The sequence below is a fragment of the Colias philodice genome, chromosome 26 (assembly GCF_061535455.1).
Source record: "Colias philodice isolate Cphi_HAF_F1 chromosome 26, ilColPhil1 Martin Lab GWU primary, whole genome shotgun sequence".
Taxonomy (NCBI): Eukaryota; Metazoa; Arthropoda; class Insecta; order Lepidoptera; family Pieridae; genus Colias; species Colias philodice.
In genome coordinates this window covers 4615435-4642365 of record NC_143111.1, presented here as the reverse complement: position 1 = coordinate 4642365, position 26931 = coordinate 4615435, and the positions used below count along the sequence as shown (strand labels likewise).

General features: G+C 33.9%; 3 protein-coding genes across 3 annotated transcripts; 1 reads left to right on the top strand and 2 right to left on the bottom strand.

The window, feature by feature from the left end:
* Positions 1-10: 10 nt before the first annotated feature.
* LOC149476883 (ureidoglycolate lyase-like) lies at positions 11-10540 on the bottom strand. The gene is made up of 7 exons (XM_089711210.1): positions 9910-10540; positions 9493-9751; positions 8786-9113; positions 8289-8463; positions 2284-2392; positions 1297-1551; positions 11-783 (listed from the first exon to the last, which is right to left on the bottom strand). Exons 1-7 carry the CDS (start codon positions 10158-10160, stop codon positions 532-534), a joined length of 1629 nt encoding a protein of 542 aa, XP_089567336.1. The 5' UTR covers positions 10161-10540; the 3' UTR covers positions 11-531.
* An 802-nt stretch (positions 10541-11342) lies between these two features.
* Positions 11343-25883, top strand: LOC149476881 (splicing factor C9orf78). The gene is made up of 2 exons (XM_089711237.1): positions 11343-11874; positions 24571-25883. Exons 1-2 carry the CDS (start codon positions 11454-11456, stop codon positions 25068-25070), a joined length of 921 nt encoding a protein of 306 aa, XP_089567363.1. The 5' UTR covers positions 11343-11453; the 3' UTR covers positions 25071-25883.
* Positions 13571-17219, bottom strand: LOC149476882 (uncharacterized). The gene is made up of 2 exons (XM_089711588.1): positions 16927-17219; positions 13571-16173 (listed from the first exon to the last, which is right to left on the bottom strand). The coding sequence occupies exons 1-2, from the start codon at positions 17012-17014 to the stop codon at positions 13571-13573; spliced, it is 2691 nt and encodes an 896-aa protein (XP_089567714.1). The 5' UTR covers positions 17015-17219.
* Positions 25884-26931: the final 1048 nt, after the last annotated feature.

Sequence of the window (26931 nt, the reverse complement as noted above, 5' to 3'; positions counted from 1 at the left end):
ATTTTGTATTTATTTATATTCACTCTACTCCGCTTACGCCTTTTTATCTAATTAGATTATTATGTCATCAGATTAAAAAGTCAATACGACAAGAGAGGTAAATGACTTAAACCCCGTATTATGAGTATTAGATAAAATAGTAGTCAACAAGCCTAAGCCACATAACTTAAAAACCATGATATTTTGTTACCTTTTAATTATAGCATTCAATGGTTACTTGTTTTAATAATCTAGGGTTAAAGTTTGAACTTTCTACTAAAATATGACGCTGATTTATGTTAAAATAACTGTTTTTACTCGCATCATTAATTTTTTAAACGTCCATAACTCAAAAGTGTAGTTCTGTGGAATAGCTCTATTACCTTCCAAGGCGACGAAATATGTATCTTTAATACTTTAGTCATAATTTATCACTGGTAAAATATATTTTGGTCCCTTAGGAATATTGAATTTCAAAACCCGAAATTCACAAGTTAAAATCAGTCGTAACTTACCGTTCAAAATATGCACCTGCACCATACATATTATGAATTACAAATTACTCAACAACGATTTGTTATGGAGTGTTCTAAATTTGTGATTATCGTTAAGATAACTGGTTATAAATTCTGGGGGATTTCTGAATAGAAATAATTCCATACTCATATATTTCGACGCGGTTAATCTTTTGCGCTCTGCGTTCGAACGACACAGGTTTTTGTGCGCGTGGGTTGCGAAATTTGATGCGGTTTTTTCAATTAATTTTACCGTCACGTTGTGTTTTGAGTCGTCTTCTAGAGGAACCTGTAAAAAATACAAATTAATAATTACAGAGGTAATTCAAATGTAAAATTAAAGAAATCTTTATTAATATTTTCTACTATTATAATTCCGAAAGAATAAAAGTGTGTTTATAGTTTCGAATTAGTTCTTGAGCTGCTTTGAAAATAAATGTTAAGAACACCTACTATGTAGATGCAAATATCCATAAGTTCATCAAAAATTGTACCTACTCAGAGATCTGCAATAATGTTAAATAAAAAAAAGACGGGTTGCACTCCGGGAGTGCCGGCAGAAGTGAAAACTTGATTATTAACGTTGAGCATGTTTGATATTACTTCTTACGCTTTTTCGATCAGGTTACGTGTCCTGACGCGAGTTTAAGATTTTAAGTATACAACATTACAGAAAAAGTGCTCAACGCCGCTAAAGAAGTTTTCACTTCAAAAATAAAAAGCCGCACGTTCTACCAGCTACTTCTATCTATTAAAAAAGGCTATTATTGAGTAATCAAATGAAATTATAAAATTCACTTACAGCAAAACGTATCCATTGCCAAATCTGCCATCTGGAAATTTCCGCGGTGGCGGAATCTTCCACGTTTCCGCTATAGAAGAAATGACCGATACCGGCCAACCAATGGTATACAAACAGTATAGTTACTGCCACATTATGTTTGACACCCGGAAGAGTGACGCCCCCTACAGGGATACTTAGTAAATCGAGTGGGGTGACGTTTATATCGAAAATACGATTTATTTGGTTTGGCGTTGTACTACTTTTCTTCCAGAGCTGAAACCATTAATTAATTTAATATAGAAGGACTAAGACAAAGGTTAAAAGGTTTATAAAGGTTTATATTTTCGCCTCTTAAAGAATAATCATAGTTTTGTATGACCAAACAGTCAATAAAAACAAGGAAATACAAACAAAAACCTATTCCACGCTATCAAATCAATCAGTTATTTATTTAAATGAAAATTAAACAAAATTCGTCGAACATCTAGATTCTAGATGGTAGACGGTTCTAGAACCGTCTTTGATCCTAAGAAAATGTTTAATCCACGTTAAACTAATCTATCAGCTAGGTACGGATGAATTTGCATTGTAATTGTTATCAAGTAAAAAATTAATTGTCCCGCAACCTTCAATTGATATTATTTACGCTAGGTAACTGTAAATAAGTCATTACAAACAGAAGTGCTTGAGATTCATCCTTAATACAAAACGAAGATTATCCTATGATCCGTGAAATTGTTGCAACTTGCAAGATAAATGGAATTAATTATTTACAGAATCTAGTCAATCAAATTAAACTCGTTGTTTTTATTAATTAATTTCTCAAGAAAGAATCGACAGTAAGCTACCACAGAACACTAGTACTCCTGTTCTTTTCCCGCGTAATTTTTGACATTTTTCATTGATGCTTCTGTATAATCTATAACAATTTGTTATTATTTTTTTTAAATATTATCAAATTATTTTAATTGTACAATTCGAAATTTAAAATTAATTTCAACTCACGGCATTAACATGTGAAACCAGTCTTGTATCATACACCATGAATCCATCCATTCCCATTTCTATTTCTTTCAATTTTGACTCTAATACCTTATTGATAACCACTTTTGAACTGAAACAATTCAATCAAATTACTTTAGAACTGAAATAATTAACATTACATTACATTAACTCGAATAAAGATAGAAACACCATTAGATAAATAATCTATACATATAATAAAATCGTAGGAAAGTCAAAACTGTACATTGAATATTTTTTTAAAAGAATACATAATCCATGATCTATAATCGATATAGAAGCCAAAAATATAGTTTTTAGAATTTTTGTCTGTTTGTCTGTTTGTCTGTTTGTCTGTATGTTTGTCCGAGCTAATCTCGAAAAGTACTGCATAGATTGACTTCAAATTTTGCATGAATATTACTAACAGGTCGTGTGAGGTTTTTTTAAACATATTATCATGCTATCACCTCCGGGGGAGGAGCTGTGAACCTTTACTTTTCTTACGTATTCCGTGTACTACGACAGCGTACAATCTAAAGACTCATGTTTAAATGTTGTTTTTGAGTAAGCCATGCTATTATCTAGCTTTACACTATAAAAACTACGTCATTTACGTAATTTGGGCAGAGAAACTGTTTAATGAATCTTAGTACTATAAAGACAAATTTGATTCAGCGCCATCTATGAGATTTCGTAAAAATCAAATCAATTTACATGTTAACACTACTGAACACAATGTTAAAAATTAATAATTTAAATATAATTATGTTATTTATTTATTTAACTCTTTAACCCATAATAAATTTTCCCTTCCCTATAAGGTGCGCTTATATAATTCGTGTGAATATACTACATTTTTAAAAGTGAGGGTAGATGTATATTATTTTAAGTCAAACTAGACACCATTACTGCAGTCTGCAGTTAATCTAATATTGATTGTGTTCATTGGTTACATTTTTAAAAATCTTCGTGTTTTAATAATTCGATCACGAGGCGGGACTCTAATACAAAAAGGTTAGTTCGTTGATAATTATTATTCCTTCATCATTTACATGTTGTTAGTAAAAATATACTTTGACTGTTAATACTTTTGTTCAGTATTTATCTGTATGATTATTGCTTGGTAGGTAATTAATATATTTTCATGTCGTATACCTAATTATAAACATAACTGTGATGTGAAACTAGCTGGATTTATTTTTACACACTCACAGTCTTATATTTTGTGTTAATGTTAAAATAGTATTAATAGTGTAAATCATAATATTTTTTCAAAGTTAAAAATATTTCCTTTTTTCTGATGGTGTTGCCATCGAATTAAACCGCGCTGTCGTTTCGTTCACAAAAAGTCATGTTATTAGGACCGAATATGTAGCCGCCTCAACTTACGGAAACGAGAGTAACCTGCGTTGTCTGTTATTAGTTATTATATAGTCGAATTTAACGTTACATGGAAATTGGAATCTAAATATATGTATACCTACTTATATTAAATCTGTAGAGGTCAATTCTGCACATGAAATATATTTCCTAAATAACTATCACGAGGTGATTAGAGATCGACATCGACGTCAAAAATGTTTGTCCGTCTGTCTGTCTGTATAACCGTTATAGAAACAAAAACTACTCGACGGATTTAAACGAAACTTGGTACAATTATTTTTCATATTCGTGAGCAGAGCAGCAACTCCATTTTTAAGCTTTCGTCGCGTGTGCGTTCTTAATGCGTGTATCTTAATGGTTAAAGCTACACAGAAATCAAGTATGAAAGAAATGTTCTCCATATTATATAAAAAATATCTCCCGATATCATAAATGTCTATCTTTTATGGTTGAGCTTAGGAGTTCAAAGCTTTCTGATTATATTTGTCTACTAGCTGTCCCCGCGACTTCGTTCGCGTGGAATAGTGACTATGGGACCAATGACCATGGGCTCAGGGTGGGGCAACAATAAAAAATCATTTTTATTTTCATGCTCCCACTCCCGCGCCCACTCGCACTCCCACGCCATATGCCACGTTCAGTCCCAATCCCACGCCCACGCCCACTCCCTTTCACAATTAGTACCTACCAGATCAAAGCCAGGGTAAGCGCCCCACCCAGCCCCACCGTGGCTACGCCCATGCTGAATTACTACTTAACATACAATTATTGAGTAAATACGTACAACCATACTGTACTGTTGTACTACCATAAATAATTAAAAGAATTGTTATTAAAATTTCTTACTAAACTGAGCTAAAAAACTTACGTACCAAATTATTAAAGAAAATCAAGAAATGAAATGCCTAACCTATACCAAATAGTTACTACATATTGTAATTAAAAATTATGATTAGTATATAATATCGAAATCAAAAAAGAAATGCCTAACTAATTCTACGTAAAATTTCTTTTAAATTATGTCATATTATTTTTTAGGAACCAGGGGGGGGGGAGAGGAGCAAATTCTATTTCCTTCCTTTCTTAAACGGATGTTTTTAATAATCTATGGTGTAGCCAGTAGCCACTGATCAGCTTAATCGATACTCAGTTTTTATTAAATCCAGAAACAAATCCAAATTAGATGTTTCCTGTCTCACGCACGTAACTAAAGGCTGAAGAGAGAGAGAGCACGTAACTAAACCGTTTAGACGAAGAAAAGTGTATAGAAAAATGGTTAGGGAGCCAGGTGCAAATTTGGTTAACTATTTCCTCTCAAGAGATAATTCGTCAGACGCATGAGAGTATAGTATTATAAAGCCTCGTGAACGTCAGCTGGCGCTCGGTTGGGGGGGTGAGCGGTTGTAGCCTCCCACGCACATAGGAAAAAAAAATACATTCATTCATTCATTTCCTCTCAGCTAAAAATTTGTCAAATTGTAGCTAACCCAATATCTCAACGAAAAAAAATAGTCAGCTGGTTACAACATGGTGTATTATACGTCAGCTGGTGTCTCGAACATGAAAGTTAAATTTAAAGAAAAATTTATTTTCCGTTATTTCCTCTCAAACAAAAATTTACCTGATGATAGCTTATATGTAACTGTGGATAAATATATATGTCAGCTGGCTGTATCTTGGTGGAAAAACCGTCAGCTGATACGGGAGGCTACAACCGCTCTTCCCCCCAACCGAGCTCCAGCTGACGTTCACGAGGCTTCATAATACTATACTTTGATGCATTTTACTAATTACCGCTTGAGAGGAACTTGGTCATAAAATCTGCTGCTGGCTCCCGGACCAAAAGGAATAAATAATTTCATAAACTTCCCGACGATCTTTAAAAATAAATTATAACTTTCATTTTTTTCATGCCCACTTTTACCCCTATGTAGGTATAATAAGTGGATGAACCAATTTTGATACACTTTATCTAAGAACCAGCGTCGGAAAATATTCTGCCTAACAAAAAAACCGCATCTAATTCGGTTTACCTGTTAGCCAGCTACGGTGCCATAGACAGACACACACACACACACAGAAATACATAGCGGTCAAACACATAACACCAGTCTTTTTGCGTCGGGGGTTAAAAATATAATACGACATAATTTAAAGGACATTTTATGTGGAAAATTTACCTATACACCAGGGTAGATAATTTTTGAAACAAAAAAAAATCGCAGTAGGATGAAACCCATTAGAAAAAGATATGATAAAAATGTAAGGAAAAATAAATTACGGTCAATCGGAGTTCGGGAAGTGGGAGGGGGGGAGCTTTTAAGAGAAAAAAATGGTTTCTCTCGATTTCTCGATAATAATAACACCTGCTAATTTTTTTCTACATATTTTAATTGTACAGACATCACTTTTCCACAATTTTATTATATGTATTGATGATGATGATTGAGATTATAACACTCTTAGTCCGTTTTAATTTTTATTCACCCGCATCAGTGCCACCTAAAAAATCTTTATATATCGAAATTCGAGCAAAGTTAAGAAAATGAGAAATAAGAGTTCTCAAGGATCGTTAGAGATAAGAGGCTTACTATTGACCGAAAACAACATGTGTTATGCCGAACCTGAAACCGCTTCACAATGAGAATTGCGGCTCACAGCTGACCGCGAACGGCATGTACTATCCTGTGAGACCGAAACCTTCACTGAGGGTATATATAACGTCTCACAGCTGATCGCAAATGGCATATTGTACTATCCCGTGAGACCGAAACCCTCACTGAGAGAGAATTACGTCTCACAGCTGATCACGATCGTCATATTTTATCTCGAGAATTCTGAAACTTTTACTCAATATGAAGACCGTTTGACAAATAATAGGGTGCACCATAATATTATTCGATCTCTCGAAGATGAACATGAGCATAAGCAATGACTAGAGTAGGGACGCGAATATTACCATTATTTGAGACAAGAACGATTAATAAGTTTGTTTAATGAAAGATTAAGAATTGAATAGCGAGAGGCCCGTCTTATTGCAGACAGATTTCGACATAGTCTTAATGACTTAGAGGTAAACATAGAAGATCAATCTACAAATTCGGTGGTGTGGTCCGACAAAATAATATAAAAGTGGGTTTGCTTATAACCTCACAATTGATTACAGATCATCTTCTGTATAGGCGATATTAACGTAGTATGTTCTTTTTGTAATGCTTTAAAGTGGAGTAAGGAGTCGGCTTTCGTTTGAAGATACGCCGGAACCTTTGAAATCACTACTTTTAAGTTTTAGAGGAACATGTGCAATCTAAACAGTTCTTAGACAATATTAGCTCTTATAGTATTGCGTTTTAAATGATCCTTTGGTGCTCAACAATTATCAGATGCTCCTTTCATTCTTACTTTTAAGATACAAGGTCAAGTTTATCATTTGATAGGATCCCTTTTGCCTGAAGGCCAACCTAAGTTTCTTTAAATATATTTTGTATTCGACTACGACGAATAATCGAATACAAGAAATCAATATTTCTCGAATTTAAAACTGAACTCATTTCAAAATTTTAGAACATGTTAATTCATCAGGTTAATCCGTATATATGCGTTTTAAATCGACATTAGAAGCTTTTCCTCAAGATGGTGATATTAATATAAAATTGGTATAAACGCCGATAGACGGAAGTCTATCAGCACTCAGGAATTCCCTGAGCGTGTTATAACGCCCAGGCCGCAGTATTACAATTTTTCCTACAGTAGGGCGACGAATGTATTTTCGCATAGCAACGGAGGGGAACTCGTGGGGGGTAAAGTGACGCGGGCCACGTACCACAAACATGTTTAGTTTGTGGTACCGAGCGCGAAAGAAAGTCATCGTGTTTTTAGTAAAGTTACTATGTAAACTAACGTAATTTATTACTTAGGTACATATTCTATAATGGTGCGCTCAAACTGTTAATCTACATTTAATTAAGATTATTATTTTAATTACTAAGAAATGTAGAATTTAAATCACATTCATTCATGTTTTCCTCAGATATTCGATGTCTATGATTTTCGATGATTTTAAGATTTTCTTATCAGAGTATTCAATTTTAATGTAGTTAAATTTTATAAGAGACAATTAAGAACATTCAAAAATAAAGTGTCACGTATTTTTTTTAAACGACGAATGACGAAAAACGACCGAATCGCGGACGAAGTCGCGGGCAACAGCTAGTAAATAAATATTTCGGGATAATTTTCACACACGGCACGATCTGATCCCATACCAAGCTTTTGCTTGTGTTATGGAAACCAGATGGCTGATAAACATACATTTATAACTTTATATAAATACTTATATAGATAATTAACACCCAGACACAGAGCAAACATCTATGTTCATCACACAAATATTTGCCCCGGGTGGGGATCGAACCCACGACCTCTGGCTTGGAAGGCAGGGCCACTACCAACCAAGCCAACCGGCCAGTCATTCATGATTCACTCAGATATTCATAGGATCATGTTCATCATCTAGAAGCAAAAGAATTTTTGTAATCGGTCCAGTAGTTCCTGAGATAAGCGCGACAAACGTACAAATAAATTCTTCACCGTTATATTAATAAGTACTTATAGATACTTACCCATCGTCCGTCCCCTGTGAGCCAGGTTTCAACATGGCCGCCGCCATACCACCCGTGGCAGGCGCATTACGTAAATGACATGTATTTACAACCAACTGCATATAACTTTTAAGAAATCTCTTCTCTATATTCACATATTTATTCCTGTCCGGCAATAAAAATTCTTTTGTGTTACCTGTAAATATAATCTATACTGTAATAATATATTTTATCATCTTAAAAATTTATTTGTTAGTCCTTTACTATATTCCTTGATATATATATGTAGTCCTTGATTATAATTTCTATTTTTTCAAACACCATTTTCTGTTATAGCGGTCTGTCCCTATACAATTTTTACAGATAACCTTTGAAATGGCTTGACCTATTTTATGGGACTCTCACTTGGAGATAGCTGTTCATATCAAGAATAAATTGAGCAACATCTATTTAAGAACCATAATATTAAATTAGAGTATTGTCAGCATATCAATCACTATTACTGAATATTAACTTACCAAATTTATTGATAATAGAGCCACAATAATCCCAGATACCACAATTCAAGCCTAAAGAATGTTCTCTTAATGCATATAAAATTTCATCCATTTCAAAAGTAGATATAATATTTTCGATCAACACACTAGCTTTAATAGTTCCTTGTGGGATGCCCAATTCATCTTGAGTCCAGACAAATATATCATTCCAAAGCTTCGCTTCTGAAGCTCCCTCTAGTTTGGAAAGGTAGAAGAAGGGCCCACTGTTGGCTTCATACAGCTTTTTTCCATGGTGATACATTAAAATGCCAAAATCTACGAGAGCGCCACTGGCTTCCTTGCCATCTATCTACAATTTTTTTTTATTAATTTATAAATATTTTTGCAGTAGCATGCAGGTCAGTGAAGTAAGAAAAGTTAAATGTTAATCTAAATGGCAATTCAAATTTGATTAAAAGTATTATCAGTGAAATAATCTATTATGTACATTGTACAGCTACAATAATGGGGAATGAATGTTGAAAACATTTAAAGAATAGCATTGATGGTGAGGCTGGATCAAACATTTGATAATATGCCATAGACTTTGTTGTTCAAAGTCCATGCTCAATAAAAATTACTCTACATATTCTGTTTTGTGTTTATTGTACTTAACTCATAAACAAAGAGTAATTGTCCAATTTTTATAATTTGTCCAACTAGTTACATAAAAATAATTGAGAACTTACCAAAATATCATGATCAATCATATTCCATGCTCTTGGCCGTAACATAAGAATAGGGCATGTTGTTATACTGATTGGTGCCCCAACCAGTTTACCGTTCACAGCCAAATATATATTTTGAAACGCAACCAGCTGGTTCTTCCAAGTTGGACAATGGCCATCGTCAAAGTCTACTTGTATCCCTTGCACATCACTTTCTAAAGCACTCACAAAATGAGCTGTATTCGATGCAGAGACATCTCCGAGATCTAAATGACGATTCCTTAAAAAAACGCTTATTATAGGGTCTGATTGAAATACATATAACTCAAATACCAAGCATTTTTATGTTCATGTTAAAGCGATGAAATGGAAGAAGTAAAGAAATGATACCATTATGAGAAGCATATACCCAGCATGACAGCAGCCCATAATACATACTGCAACCGGGATGGCAACGGCGAAATTTTCCATAATTTATCACTCCGTTCTGAAGAACATTTAAAATCCAACGTATTTGATGCTTGCAATTCAACTGAACGTCGTAATCTCGATTTATGCAGTTCATCTATTTTATCATCAAATTGTCGATGTAGTTTCGTTAAAAATTCTTTAGTGCCTTTGTCAAAAATTTTCTTTTGAACTTCCTCTAATTTTGGAGGAGGCGATTGTAAAAGTAAAACATTAGTCATTTTAATTTTTTACGTCTGCTCCCGTCTCGAGGTTGGCTTGTTCTAAATGATTACTCATTTCCATTTTCCTTATTTTATTACATTCGGTAAGGCCGAAGTTCAAACGCTTATCAGTTATTTTCTTATCATTGTTGCAAATTAAAATTGCATACATGTACAAAACATTGACTTTACATATTATTTATGTAGAGTACATTCATCGTATCTAAGTTATAAACCAAAATTATAGCTTCTGCTTCATTTAATCAGAAAGTATCGTATTTATAGTACATATTATAGAAATTTATTAGAACAAAACTCAGTCAGAAAATATAAAAAAAAATGTACTGTTTAGTGTTTACATATTTTAGATTTTAGATGACATTTGACAACAGACAAATGACAATTTCCATTGTCCAATGATTTTTTTTTAAGGTCTAATGGCCTGGATACAAGAGAATTTTATGATACAGACATTGCACCTGTGCATTGCACTCTGCACTAATTACACATCCCTAAATTGAGCTTTGATTGAGCTACTAAATTTCAAAGTCATTTGAACACAACATTTAGAAAAGCATATTACTCCGTAACATCACACATTACCCGATCGATTTTTAATGAAATGATGACCGAGTAATGTTTAAGGCGTAGGTTTAAGGTGATAAGTGAAGTACCACGTACAGAACTGCAATACTTATATCGTAAAATTACAATTTAAGTAAATATTTAAAAAATTTAGTTGATTTTCCTTCATACTTGGCCAATGGCTACGTACTTTATGTTGCTGTAATAAATGCAAGCAAAGCAAATAAGCAAACGACGCTGATCGAACGTTGCCGAAGTGATGAGTGATGCGAGTGATGTTTGTAACTGATGATGTGATATGATATTACTTTTGTACTATTACACGCATTTACCTACCCATGTCTAAATTAGTTATCTGTGTTCACTGTCTGTGTTTCTGTTTCCGTCAGTTCAGTTCGTCACAGCTGCAGCTGGTTAATGGTTTCCGTAGGGACTAGGGACCGTAGGTTTCCGTCATACTTGCTCTGTGCTCTGTGGTTTCCGTTTGCAGTTAGCTGCTTCTTAAAATAATAGATATTCTGTGACTGCTTCAAATTGAACTCAGAATTTTGGTTTTATCTGTGGTTTTATGCATTTAAAATCGTCACATACTATATTACTTGCTCTGTGGTCACATCGTAGATTTTTATAGGTATTCTTTTAGTAACTTTCATCGAGCCATTGTTTTTTTTATCTTTTGCGGGAGTTCATTGTTTTGAAACAACCTGTGTTTATCAGTTTATTACCATGGAAAGCAATGAAACGCAAGTAACAGAAGAAATTAAATTTAAACCTAAAAAGAAGAAGAACTTGCGTCAACGAGTTAAATTGGAAGACGAAGACGAAGAGGATGAACAGCAAATTTTGGCAAAATTGGAACAGGCGAAAGAGATTCAAAGGCTTCGTGAACGACCAAACGGTGTGAGTATTATTGCTTTGGCGACTGGACAAAAAACAACACTAGAAGATGAAATTACATGTAAGGATCCATTTAAAGTCAAATCCGGCGGATTGATTAATATGCAAGCGTTGAAAGGTGGCAAAATCAAACAAGTTGATGATGCTTATGATACGGGTATTGGTACTCAGTTTTCTGCTGAAACAAATAAACGGGACGAAGATGAAGAGATGATGAAGTATATTGAAGAGCAACTGGCAAAACGAAAAGGTATTCATTCATTTCTTTAATCCTATCTATACTAATAATATAAAGCTGAAGAGTTTGTTTGTTTGTTTGAACGCGCTAATCTCAGGAACTACTGGTCAGATTTGAATAATTCTTGTATTAGATAGCCCATTTATCGAGGAAAGCTATAGGCTATATATTAGACCCACAGGAGCGGAACCACATGGGTGAAACCGCACGTCGCAGCTACTAATATTATATAACGTTTACAAAACATAAGAAACCATATTTAATTATGCAAGCATCATGATACAATTTTGTACATTTATAATAATCAGAGTAGAGTGGACCTAAATTGGGTTGAACTTGCACAATGAATTTGAATAAGCACCATAAGTGTCCAGCATTCAACTTCAGAGACATTATAGCAAACAGTTATTTTGAACTATATTATTAAGTAAATATTGAAATAATCTCAACATGGCCTAACAATGTACCATAAATAATGAATATAAATTTTTAGCAAGGTCAACTCGGCGCAGATCGGCATACTTCATTTAATTTAATTCATTAGATTTTTTTGCCATTTCTATTATATTTTTGGCAAGTTTTATACAATGAGGTGATTAAATATTTGGATGACTATGTAAAAATATTGTCAATATTGCTTTAAGCTTATCGATTAATTAAACCATTCAATTTCGAAACAATGGTTAAGTAGACGGAATTTACTACCATGTCGGAAAAGACCGTCTAATGAGAAAAATACCTATAAATAGTCGATTTACTCGAGGAAAGACATTGTGTAGGTGTATGTGTTTAAAATGCATTTCAATGTGTGCTGTCGTTTATCAAATTAAAGGCTCCAATCTGCATTAATTTCAAAAAGTAGCGTTTGTCGGGTAAGTCCGGCACAATCCTCCAGTCAGGTGTTAAAAACAGTTTCATTACTTCAATAAAAAACTTTGTTTTGGCACTTAAATCACCTTTATTGAAAGATTTCCAGTTATCGCAGGAATTGAACTTAAAAGAGAGATAATATTATCGCCGTCCCCGGAGAATAAAATGATAACTACAAAAATGTAACTTTTCAGGAAAAATAAAAAACATGTTTTCGTCGATTGCTCTTTAAATACTGAACGTAGACAAATGATTGTATGCTTTTAAAAAAGTTTATTTTTCGTTTGTTCTAAATGTTTTAGTGAAATACGAATAAGTATCAAAATAGAGATATTATTTAGAAAATAAGAAGTTAGTCAAAATTAATCATAGTCTAAGTTGTATAATGTCGTTTATCATTTTATTCTCCGTAAAGCCTGACCAGAATCAAGTATTGCACTCTTCGCTTATCATTTTGTTCTACGGGTTTTTAAGAAGAAAGTGATACTGATAATACTTTAATATCGTCTTTCTCTCGTAAATATTATAAAAAATGTATATGATAAGGACTTTGAATTTGTTTTCTTAATAAAACTATGATATGATAATCAACGTTAGTTTTATTCAAACTAATAGTAATAAACAACAGTATTTTTCTTAATTTACTCTTATTAGTCTTTTATCAATTAAAATCAGCCTTATGATCACATATTATGTGAATTATGAATACAATACTAATTAAATTATTCAGAAATATAATCTTTTACACATTTTTTTATCAATAAAACAGCCTCATAATTACAATTATCACATAAAATCAGTTTCTAATGTATAATGATAAAAAAATTAAGGTTTGTGATTAATCATCATTATCTTCCTCATTGCCGTCATTGTCACCAGACCAGGTACTGCCATAAGTCAAGGACTCGTAGAAACCACAATAGTAACTTGGAATATCTCCTGCCTTACAGAGAATTATAAGATCATCGTATAAAGCCTTGCTTATTGGAACAGGTTCAGTGTACAACGTTTGGAGTTCAGGAACACAGCTAGGACTTGGGCCTGGTATCTGTCTGGTACCCCGCTTGCTTCTTATTCTTCGGACAGGCTCTGTATTTAATTGGGAATAGTCCGAATCAAAGTTGTATTTATATTTTAAAATTGATGGATTTGAATGTGAGGCATTCACTTCCATGATTTGAGTCCATGATATTTTTTGACCCTCCTCATTTTTTAACCAGTTTTTATTCTCTATTAACTCCTTTATATTGTAAAACTCTATTTGCGTCATCTCTTTAACTTGATATTTTTTTCCATGTACCTTCGCGTTCATAATGATTGTGTACATCTGATCAGGCGTGTATACAACTCTGTGTTTTAATTCACGTTCAATGTTGGAATGCATAGAATCTCCCTCACTCTGCCCATGTCCGGTTTCAAAGAATCTATGTGTAATGTTCAACTGAAGCTTTTGTGCAGCAAAAATATATAGAGCGAATATAAATCTGTTTTTGTTCTGCCCGCAACAACCGTCGGAGTAAAACGATATGTTCTGGATGCCTCTTTGTTTTTCATTAAGCAGAAATTGCCATAAGCAACTACCAATTTCATTGGCCCCCCTTTTAGCAATCTGACCATGCCAAACATAACAATAACCTTGACTCTGAGTAGCATCATACACAGTGAAATTATATATGGGATACTTTCTTTTGTAGTGAAACGATCCAACTTCAGATTGTGGGATGCTCAAAACCTTTTCCAAATCGAAGATTGCCACGGTTGTTTCTGAAGGATCAACTGATTCTTTTTCTTCTTTTTTAATTTGCCGTACTCTTTCTTTGTTTTTTGTATGTGTATCATATTTTTCTTGCAATGTTTCTTGAGTTTTTGAATCAGCCTGTCGATAACGAGTACATTGAGAGCACTGATCTTTTTTCGGTTTAAAAAATGAAAAATTAAACTTGGTGTTAAATATTATCTCATATTGACGTTTAGTTGCCAAAGGACAGTCAAATCTTTGCTGTCCAAACCAAGCTGTGTAGAGGCGATACATCTTGGCTATGTTAAGTAGTTCTGAGAGGTATTTTCTTGAAGAATCTTTTCTAACATAATGAGACTCAACAGTAGGGAACAATTCAATGTGCTTTATGATGCTTTCTTCTGTCAAAATGGGCATTTTACGTGGCCTATTTTCATGTCGCCCTCGTTTGTCCATAAAGTTTTCTTCAGGTTTGGATTTTTCTAGTGCTGTATATACAGTTTGATGTGAAATGCTTAGAGTATTAATGAAAAAGGTTTTGCACACTTGAATTTTGTTTGAATCTATTGTAAAGAAGTATTTGATCGAATGAGTTCGGGTGCGTTTTCGCTCTACTGTGATTCGCTTAACATCTTCGACTAATGTATGATTTACGATATATTGCCATTGTCTCTCGTGGTCTCCAATTTTATAATATTGCTGCATTATGTACTCTCTTTGCTCATGAGTTACCTTTTCACCACATTTCTTTGTGCACTTACAGCTAGCTTTTAAAACTTTTTTGTCGTACATTTTCTTCGATCTACAGCCTTTATAGGCTTCACCGGAATTTTTTAATTTCTTATTCTTTACATCTTGATGTTCATTTAAATTTCGTTTACGTTTTCTTGTATTTTTTTCCTGTGGTGTCGATTCTTGAACTGTACTAAATGAATGCATTATGGCTTGGTCTTCTCCATCATAGTCACCATTATGATCAAGGCTCTGATGGTCCACTACGTTACTGTTTTGTTCTGTTTGTGTCAGATTTTGAGGACTAGGGATTATGTTTTCATTGTTAATAATCGTTTTGTCCAATAATGTACAATCAGAAATATTTGCGGGTTGTAATGTTTCATCCAAATCAAAAAGAGATGGTACTGATGATTCTCCTTCTTTTTCACCCCCGTGATTATCAATAATAGTACTAGTATATGAGGTTGACGGCTGGTTATCGTTTAAAAATAATTTATTGAGGCATCTTTTTGATGACAGCTTTGCTTTGTATCTAGACGGTCCATTATTTTCATGTGTTGAAGTTGGTGTCAAATCCAAAATACAGTTTGTGTCTGCTTTAGGATTGTCTTGCAACTTATTAGCTTCAAATATGACTGAAGGGGATGCTATGAAGTCTATTGTGTTCAAAACTAAAGATACGTTGGAAATAGTTGATGGTGTTTTTATTATCTTCTGACTGGCCGTTTCTATGTAATCTGAGTTTCCTCCAATACTTGATGAACTTCCGCTTTTCTGTAAAATTTTCATTCTTTCTGGGCTCGGCAAATACTCAGATGCATCCGGTGAGAAATCTTCATTTATTTCATTTTCGTTTTCCTCACAGTAAAATGCTTTCTTCGTCTTTCGTAAAATATATTCATGAGCTTTAGCAATAACTGCTTCAGATGTCGTAGTAACCACGTCGTTATTTCCTCCCTGATGTTGTTCTAAAAAAAAATAGAATAGATAAGTGATATATGAATAACAGTATCCAGATGACACTGAATAATTGCACTCATATTTGCGAAACTAAAATTAATTTAATGACACCCTAATCATTTAAGCATGAAAATCGGTTCAGGCTTCATTAAAACGGGATGAATATGCAGGATAATCATAAGCAAAATTAAAATAAAATCAGCCAAGTACAAGTAAGACGTGCACATGAAGGGCTCAGTACCACCGTACTATAAATTCTCGAATTAATTATTATTATTGTAGTACATATTGCGCTTACGTATTTAGGCAGTAAAAAAAAGTTGAACGTGTGGCGGGACACGCGTTTGGCACGAAATCAAAACCAAGGACTGCCGAAAAGTAATCTTACATCGTTTAGTTAAAAATCGCAATTTTAAACATAAACAAGGTAACAGCAGCAAAACAATCCATAAAAATAGTGTCAATAAGGTTGAAAATCGCTTGCACCTATTTTTACATCTAAAAAACGTTTACATAGTGAAATCTCTTTTCGTTACAAAAATCTCACAGGGGCCGTATTTTTAGGTAATTATACCATCATGATTTCGTTGCGAAAAAGGGATGTTGTTATCGGTCATGTATAGCTGCGTCACTCTCTTGCACCGACATCATGGTGGCATTATAATTATCATCATAATACGGCACCAGGTATAGGGTATGAAACTAAAACTTAATGAATATTTTAATATAAATTGTGACTAGGTTCTACCAGTTCTACTTACCATTATTAAAATGATTTGGCTCTTCTTCAATCCTTTCTACATTATTCATAATGGCGTTTAAACGCGCGTACCTAGTTTGTTTACTCATTACCGTAAATAACTATTATTATTAAGCTATTACACTTCACTAAAAAAAATAAAAACAAAGAACTTAGCACTAGAATGTTTACGCAATGACGCATAGAAGCACACTGATTAATCGACATTAGGTATATCTGCCATTGCCGTGAAATCTAATTGAGCGAAGAGGATGACAATATGTCTTACTGTTCAAAACCATAACAGTCATTTTACTAACACATCTTAGAGCGAGCGCCCACGAGCAACTTTGTCTCCGCAACAATTTTGTCTCCGCAACTATTTTGTCTCTCCAGCCATGGGCTAGTATGAAAGTGCGCGTACGTAGCGACGCAACTCCCGGGAGACTTTTTTGTCCGCGGGTTCGGAGACAAGCCCGCGACGCAACTGTCGCCCTATCTATTGGTTTCAATGCAAGTGCGCGCACGGCGACAAAAATGTTGCCAGGCGACGGCCGCCGGCCAGTTGCCGCGTAACCGGCGTAGCGATAATACCTATTTATGTCAACGTATTTATTCTCGTACACTGTAGTTTTAACCGACTTAAAAAAAAGGAGGAGGTTATCAATTCGGCCGGTATATTTTTTTATGTATGGACACCGATTACTCCGAGGTTTCTGAACCGGTTTACGTGATTCTTTTTTTTTTTGATGCGGAATGGTGTGGAATTGGTCCCATAAATTTTATTCGGATAAGCCCAGTAGTTTTTATTTTATGAGCATTTTCGTCTGGTCTCGATGACTTAATTGAAATGTAGCAAGTAACTTTGATTCATTTCCAGGTAACCGATTGAGCTGAAATTTTGTATACGTATGTAAATTGGATAGCGATGAAACATTATTATGACATAGCGCTGATTTGATGATGGAATCGGAAGGTGGCCATAGGAACTTAGTAATATATTGACTCAACTTTATCGAGTTTGGGCTCGTTTGATTCGTGTTGAAAAATAAACTAAAAAGTATTAAATAAAAATAACTTCGTTAAAAACAACCTACTTCAAAAACGGAAAAGTAAAAAATAAAAAAGGTTTGATATTAATCATTACTACATATTATTTAGATGTGTTATTTACTAATAAGGTTTGATGTCGGTGCACGGGCTTAATACTAAGTGCTTAGTGCTTGGCACCAACTTCAAACCTATTTAATAAATAACACATCTAAATAATATTGTTTTTAATGAAGTTATTTTTATTATTAGTAGTTTTTCTGTCTATAGTAGAGCCATTTTAATAGGCATCATAGACAGTTCAACAAAATTCAGCAACGTAATCTAGTAACGACGCCATAGAAAAATATGTTATTTCGTTTTACTTAACTTTTTTCAATTACGATTACATATCTATACTAATATTATATGTATAAAGAGGAAATGTATGTATGGTTTTCAGTTTTCACGCATAAACTACTGAACCGATTACAATGAAATTTAGCACACATATAGAGGGTAACTTGGATTAGCACATAGGATAGGTTTTATCCCGGAAATCCCACGGGAATGGGAACTATGCGGGACAAGAGCACAGACCACAACCGTCTCTTCGAAATTCATGTTGATAAATGCAGAAAATTTTAAAGAAAAAGTTGCGTTGCTGTCGCTTTCGTGTGCGCATCGTTCAAAACTTTGCGAGGAGACAGCGACAGAGACAAAATAGTTGCCGGGCAACTAAGTTGCTCGTGGGCGCTCGCTCTTATACGAAGCGACTGGATAGTTTTGAACGAGAATAAAATGATAACTGCGTTTATCATTTTCTAGTCGAAAATTATTTCACGGGAACATAATTGTATGACTATTTGTCATAATAACAAGTGGGAATACATTTTGATAACATTATATTAACATTTTATTCTCGTAATTTAAGACCTGTTTAAATATTTGAATACTATTGTAATAATTTGTAACTTCGTCAATAACTGTATAAAAATTACGAAAAAAATTGAGCAGATGTATTAACACCCACAGATCCCAAAAATTACATAACACTAAGACTAAGATAATGGCAGTTATCATTTTATTCTCCGGGGACGGCGTTATGTTCTCCCTTTCTATATATATAATGAAATAAAATTATGCTTACACGCCGAAACTATGAAATAAAGTGTTTTAAGCAGGTTTATTACAAAAAAAACATCGTTGTTTAAAACATCATGTTTAAAACAAGTTTAAAACAAATTGTAAAAAAAAAACATGTTTTTTTTCACCTGTTTTAAATCAATGTTTTATACATTGTTTTAAACAGGTTTTAAACTTACAAGTGGGATAGATAAATAAAACAATTTCAAATGGGAAATTATTATTATTGCGAAATGTTAATTTAATTAACTTAATTATATTATTATATAACACTAGTCAGTCAGCTAATAAGATAATTGAAAGAAAATAACAAATTATTTAACTTAATACTTAGTCAACTAATAAGGATTCCTCCAAATGCTCTAAATTTTGGCCACTCTGGGAGATTGTATTTTTTTTATTCATATTTTTAAAAACTGAAACAAGTTTCGCGGTTTTTTAATTTGGTAAACGATTTCTTAATCTGGACTGTACCAACCCAAATGTAGAAAAAAGTCTTTCTACTCCTGCAGAGGAAGCAACTGCAGCATGCAGTTGGCATGCTAGATAATTCATGTCCGAGCTTAATTTCCCCTTAAGTGATTGCCACCATGTTAGTGGGTGCACTTCATGCTCTGCATATCCTTTCTAAGCACTTTTGTTTTTTGTCACTACACCCACAACGGGATGAACAGCAACCAGCTTTACATTGACATGATATCACTTCGAGGTTTTTCAATGAAATTGACTTTACTGATGAAGTAATTGGCAACAGTTTGTTGTCCTAAACCTTTCAGCTAGTGGAATTTCTTTTTTATTTTTACGTAACGTTCCAACAATAGTTGTTCTATGATCATTTAGCAACTGATCAGCAAGAGGTATAGAAGTAAAAAAGTTGTCCATAGTGATGTTGCGGCCAGTGTTGAGGTTATTTTGGGATAATCTTTTTACCAAAGCATTTGCTGAATTATCCAAAATGAACTGCCCTGGAGGCTGGAGGTTGTTTCCCAGCATATATCTCTAAATTGCTAGTGTAAAATGATTTCGCATCAACAAGTGCATAAATTTTTATGCCATATTTGGCAGGTTTATTAGCCATATATACCCGGAACTTACATCTACCTCTGAAGGATTCCAGCATCTCGTCTATAGTACAATATTCAAGCAAAAAATAAAACCTCTTTATAGACATAGTTGCCCTGAAAACGTCAGGGGCGGTCCCATCATTTACCCACATTTCTTGAATATTTGCGTGATTCATCTTTTTTATACCAGCCATCAGCAGTAATCCGATAAGAGCTTTCACTTCGATTCTGTTCGTCTCTTTTGCATCTCTCTCACGGGAAAATTTTTCTTGGTAAGCTCTTATGTATGTATTAGTAAATAACACAATATCATCAATTATTGATTCAGTAATAAACTAATGAAAACATTCTACAGGTGTTTTACAATTCAAAGCTTCCTCACCCTTCACTCCGGGCCTGCCGATTACAATATTTTCCTGTCTTGTCCGAATATTTGGTCGTAAAGGAGGGTGAATAAACCATTTCGTGCCATCTTTACCTTGATACATCGGAACTCTAGTAGGTCGTCGTCGAGAAGCTGGAGTAACAGATAAAAGTTGAGATTGAGCTGACGTACTTGCCTGCGGGGACGATACAGTATTCCTGTGACGAAGTAGTTGCGCTAGTGGTTCATCATCATCGCTGGACGTACATGTTGGAGATTTATCACCACGTGGTTGTATGTTACGTTTACGACGACGAGATCGAGGCTGATGGCTACTCTTATCTGAACTGGGTGTAGGTGCTATTTCGGAAGACACAACAGTTGAATAAGATTTTTTATTGTTCGAAGCGTCACTGTCTGCTGACTGTTCTGTTTCCGTGTTGTGCTCACTATGAATAGTAGATCTATCACTATCTGAAATATTTTCATTTTCAACGATGTTGTGTACTAGCATCTTCAAAATCAGATGTTTCTTCTAGCCAAGACAAAATTTGAGCTTCTTTTTTATCCATTCTTATTTATTATTATTATTACAGCAGGCAAAAAACTTAAAAAAAAATTATTCAAACACCTCTGTCTCCATCCAACCATTTTTTGTTGCGGCATAAGATGTCCCTGGATATGCTTCGGAAGATGTCCATGTATCCCATACATTCTTGCCTTTGTAGACAATTAGCGGTGTCTTCTCTCCTGAAGCACTGGCACCAAGTAGCACTGTAGTGTTATCGCGTCCAGGTGAAGAAATAACCCTAGTTGCTGCATGACCTTTAGCACCAATGATTTTAGTTTTGGCCTTGAAAAAGCTCGTTTCGTCGATATTCCATATGGCTGACGGTTTATTTTCCAAATTTAACTCGCGTATTTTACTTTCGAGGAGATCAAAATATGGATAGATTATAAATGGGTCAACGGCTCTTTTTCGCGCGTACTCTACAGCCGTCGCATGGTCATCCGAGGTATTTTAAATTTCTTTGACGCACTGTATCCACTCAATATGCCACATTCCACCTCTCGCACGGCTTCTTTTAATTTTTCTTTCGAGTAGGACCCTCTATTTGATTTTTTTTGATACTTTCCCATAGATTGTGTTTTTTTAATATTACCTGAAAAAAAAAATAACTGTTTTAATACAGTCTTAAAAAACTGTAGAAATATAAAAACCCTGAACCATAAAATAAAAAAATGGAATATTCGCCACTGACATTTGCAACTCAGAGTAGGGTTTGATCGATATCGTCGTATTTAGCGTTGTTTTAAAAAACGTCCACGTAAGTACCTAAACGTTCGTTGAAAACATGTTACTAAGAGTACGATACGACACAACCGATAACACGAATATCTAGTTTAAGAGTAAAACTCATGGTTACTCATCACGCTAGAAGCTGAAAAATACGAATCAGTCATAAAATTAGCTTAAGCGTAAAAGGTTTGTGACATCTGAAAATGGCGAAGATCGGCATATGCCGGTGTTTCCCTCCAAGTACTAGACGGACTTCTCCACTATTTCAATTTGAGGTTAAGTTTTTGCCACTAGATGTAACTTCGTAAAAAATATGCTTTATTACATTCTAATATTATAATTAGGTACTTAAAAATATTGATCATAAATGAACTTACCCAAACAAATCCTCTTTTTAACCGACTTCAAAAAAAAGGAGGAGGTTATCAATTCGGCCGGTATGTTTTTTTTTTTTTTTTAATGTATGTACACCGATTACTCCGAGGTTTCTGAACCGATTTACGTGATTCTTTTTTTGTTCGATGCGGGATGGTGTCGAATTGGTCCCATAAAAATTTTATTCGGATAGGTCCAGTAGTTTTTATTTTATGAGCATTTTTGTCTGTATATTTGTAAATGTTGCAAGTGCAAGTTTGAAGTCGGTTGTTTTTAACGCAGTTATCACTTGTAAATAAACAAATAGCACTTAAAATATTTTTTATGCCAGCGTGGTGCTGGTCGTTTTGCGAGGTCTGTTTGCTAAATAAACGTATTTTCTTTCTTCTCTCAAGTTGTCAACCCGACTAAACTTTAGATGTCATTTTTTCTCTTTGTAAATAGTGCCATCAATGCCAATTTATTAATAACTAAAACAGTTTAAAGTTTTTGAAGTTCGGGTTGTCATTGCTTATTGTACGGTCCTACCCGCCAGACGGTCTTCGCCGAGTTGATCTCATATCAAATTTCAAACTTATTGTTTTTATATAGTTGTTTGAAAGAAGCAAACCACTAAACATTAACACAAGCTTTAATTGGTTGAACTAATACAGGTTGTTGATTAAAATATATATTATATTATGTTCTATAAAACAATATTTAACAAAGTAATGTTTGTATAATAAAATTGATATGTTTGTATGATATAATAATTGTGATTTCAGTAAATAATTTCGTTCTATGTAGTTGCAAATGGGTTCGAATCACCGTATTATAGCATCAAATCTGGCGTACCACAAGGCTCGCACTTGGGCCCTGTGTTGTTTAATATATTTATTAATGACATTGTTAGCTGCTTCCGTAACTCCACGCCATATCTGTTTGCGGACGATCTGAAATTTATGCGTGTAATAACTCACGACGAAGACACTTTTCTCCTTCAACAGGACTTGAATGGCCTTATATTTTGGTGTGAATCAAATGGCATGAAATTGAATATTGAAAAATGCTGTTATATAACTTTTTCACGAAAACATGTTGGCATTAACTCAAAATATTACGCCAACAATCAAGAATTAGTCAGAGTTGAAAGTATCAAAGATTTGGGCGTTACTTTTGATCAAAAATTTACTTTCTTAGCCCACATTGAAAATGTTGTAAAAAAGGCCAACCAAATGCTTGGGTTCGTAATCAGAAACGCAAGATTATTCAAATGTCCTAAGACTAAAATTATTCTTTATAATACCTTTGTACGTAATGTCTTAGAATACTGCTCAGTAGTGTGGCGCCCTCACTTTGCTACACATTCACTTAGATTAGAACGGGTTCAAAAAAGGTTTATATGGCACCTTGCCTATAGTCAAAATTTAAGTAAAAGTCTAATTTCGTACTCGAAGCGTCTGGAATATTTTAATTTGGTATCTTTAGAGAGAAGGCGCGATAATTTTGATATTTTATTTTTATACAAATTACTTAGAAATAATATTGACTGCCCTCAACTGCTTTCCTTGATTGGCTTCCGAACGCCTAGTAAATTCCCACGGAAACCAATCCCTCTGTTATCGGTGCCCGTCATGAGGACCAAGTTGGGTTCCTTCTCTCCCTTACCGCGGATATGTAGAAATTACAATCGAATAATAATAAATCACACACTGGATATACATTTTGACAAATTTGGGAAATTTAAAAAAACCTTACTTCGATCAACCATGTCAGTGTTTAATTAATACTACCGCATAATTTTAATATTATGATATTGTATTTTATCTAAGTTTAAAAAAATAATTTAATTCTGTGTTTTAAATGAATTTACTTGACTGTTTTAGGATGTATTTTAAAGTAACGTTTCGCTTTTTACTTATTTTAAATTATGATTATTATGTAGTTGATTATTATTTTTTACGAATTAAGATTGTGGATAATTTGAATTGAATTAATTTTTAAGTATGTACTTGTTTATAATTTATTAACTGATAATTTTGAATTGTATTGAATGTGTTGTAACGTATTTTTTATAGTGCATGCAGTGCTCATTTTTTATTGGTTGTCCATCATGTTCTATGTTTTGTATTTTTTATGTAATTTCATCGATGTACAGCTGCTAATGAGCCTTAATAAATAAATAAATAAATAAATAATATTCTCCATAATAGCTCTTATGTGGACAATTTATTTGATTACTAACTAACCTATTATTATTTTTTTACCTATAAACTTCAATAAATAAAGGAACTCTTCACTTATGAACTATTTATTGCAAAAGATTTCAGTTGTGTCATCTTAAACTAAGATCATACTTCTACAATAAATAACACATCATGAAACTAGTCCTTTTTTTTGTAATTTCAGAAGGAAGTGATAAACATAAAAAAGAAAATGATGAAAATGACACATTAAAATATTTATCACCTGAAGAAGCGGCATTGCTATCATTACCAGAACATTTGAGGGTTTCCTCCACGCATAAGTCTGAGGAAATGTTATCGAATCAAATGTTAAGCGGCATTCCAGAAGTTGATCTAGGTATAGAAGCTAAAATTAAAAATATTGAAGCGACAGAGGAAGCCAAAATGAAATTACTTTGGGAGCGGCAAAATAAAAAGGATGGACCGTCACAATTTGTTCCCACCAACATGGCTGTAAATTTTGTACAACATAATCGGTTCAATTTAGAGAACGCTAATGTTAAGAAGAGGAAGGTCGAAAAGGAAGAAATTGTAAAGAATGAAGCTAGAGTTGTAACATCAATAGATGAAAGTGTTGACAAAATTGTTAAAAAAGCAAAAGGCGAAAGAGCAACTGATGATTATCATTATGAGAAGTTTAGGAAACAGTTCAGGAAATATTAATGTGTGTTGAGTACATTGTAATTTTAATGTAGTAAGTGGAAATTGATATTTTTAAATACTAAATAATGTCTTCAATTGAATAAGTCTCTTCTGACTTATTCTGCTGGTATAGGGAATACTCAAGTTGTACCTTATATTTTTATGGTTAATTATGTATGTTAGCTGAAATCATATGAACTGAAACTGAACTGCCGTCCCTTCGAAAGGTGCAATAACTCGGTCAAACCTGATTTCAAGAAAAACGCCGGAAAAGATTTTATTTTTGTTTTGATTGTATCTCCATCACTATACATGGTATCGGATTGAAACTTTCACTACATGATGTATAACAATGTAGAGAATATTATGTGGTACTTAATGTTTTTCCCGCATTTATTCCCGATATAAAAATCAATAAAATATACAATAATGGTAAGTATTATTACTATGTAGAAAGAATGTTTACTAGTCATAACCGCAACAAGTAACCTATTTAGTGCACTAATGGTCAGGAAACATGATTAATAATTTTTGACTAGCAATTCATCGTTTTTTTTAACTGCATCCTAACCAAATGTGCATTCAGTTTCTTATTTATTGCGGTTTTCATTAGTAAGAGACAAGTTTAAAACGTTTTAACTCGAACAAGTGAACATAAGTAATTTCTATCTCTAACCCAGATCTTTGCATTTTTTAAAGTCAAATCGAATGGTCCCTTTTGCCCCAAGGGTGGGGTAAAAAGGACCGGTGCTGGGGTAAAGAGGACCAGTATAATTAAATAGTTTTCTAAGGTTAATTAAAGCAAGTAAATAAATGAAAACTATTTGAAATCAACCAGTCTTTATTTTAATTTAAATAAACTAAACAACTTTACTTATTTTAACTTATGGCACAGCATTTCAGTCTTAATTAGTCCAGCTTTTTGGTCCGAAACCTATAATGTAACATTAACATAACTTTTTTACAATTACTCGTCATCTGAGTCGCAATTAATACATACATAGGTCAAAGATGACAGTGAAGGATTCACATTTCTCGTGGGACCAACCTTTGCAATTAGAACATTGCATCCAGCCTTCCCCAGGAATGCTCTCCAGGTATGATTCACAGCACACCAAGCAAAAACATTCCTCTTCAGAGCTAGAACTGTCCTCCTTTTTATGATGAAGCGGTAGATAAATCATCTGCTGCTGGGTCGCTAGGTATTAACAAGCTTGGTGATGTGGATGAAATAGGTGGATAAGTTTGAATAGCTGCGGGTAACTCAGAATTATTATACGGCTCAGTAGACGTAGAATTTGTTGCCTGTTGATTATTAGGGTTTGGTCTATCCGTCACATAGCTTGGAGCGAAGTCCGATTCATTAAAAACTTCTCGATTGAATGGATAAGCGCCCGTTTTTTGAAACCCATTTGAAATATTGTTGGGAGTTAGCGCCAATGGTAATGCAGTTCGAACTATTCCTGGGAGGTCATATATAGTCATGGTTTTGCCGGGATTGTTACGCATCCATGCAATTTGTGCTGATGACAAATACTTTTTAAGTGGACCGAATACTGACACATCCAAGGGCTGCAGCTTGTGTGAACAGTGGGGTGGATACGAAAGCATCACTACTCCATTATCTTTGGCTAGACCCAATACAGGCAAGGAGAGGTGAGAACAGTGATTATCTATCAGAAGCAATACAGGAGAATCTTTACTTGGTTTTACATAGCTAATGAAATGTTTCATAAATTGCAAGAACTCCACATCAGTCATCCAACCGCTTGCATTTCCTGCACCTATGCATTCTGCAGGCCCATCTCGCACAAAATGATTCTTATATTTCTTCCTGGGAAACACAAACAATGGTGGCACGGAACCACCAGTTGCTGAAACA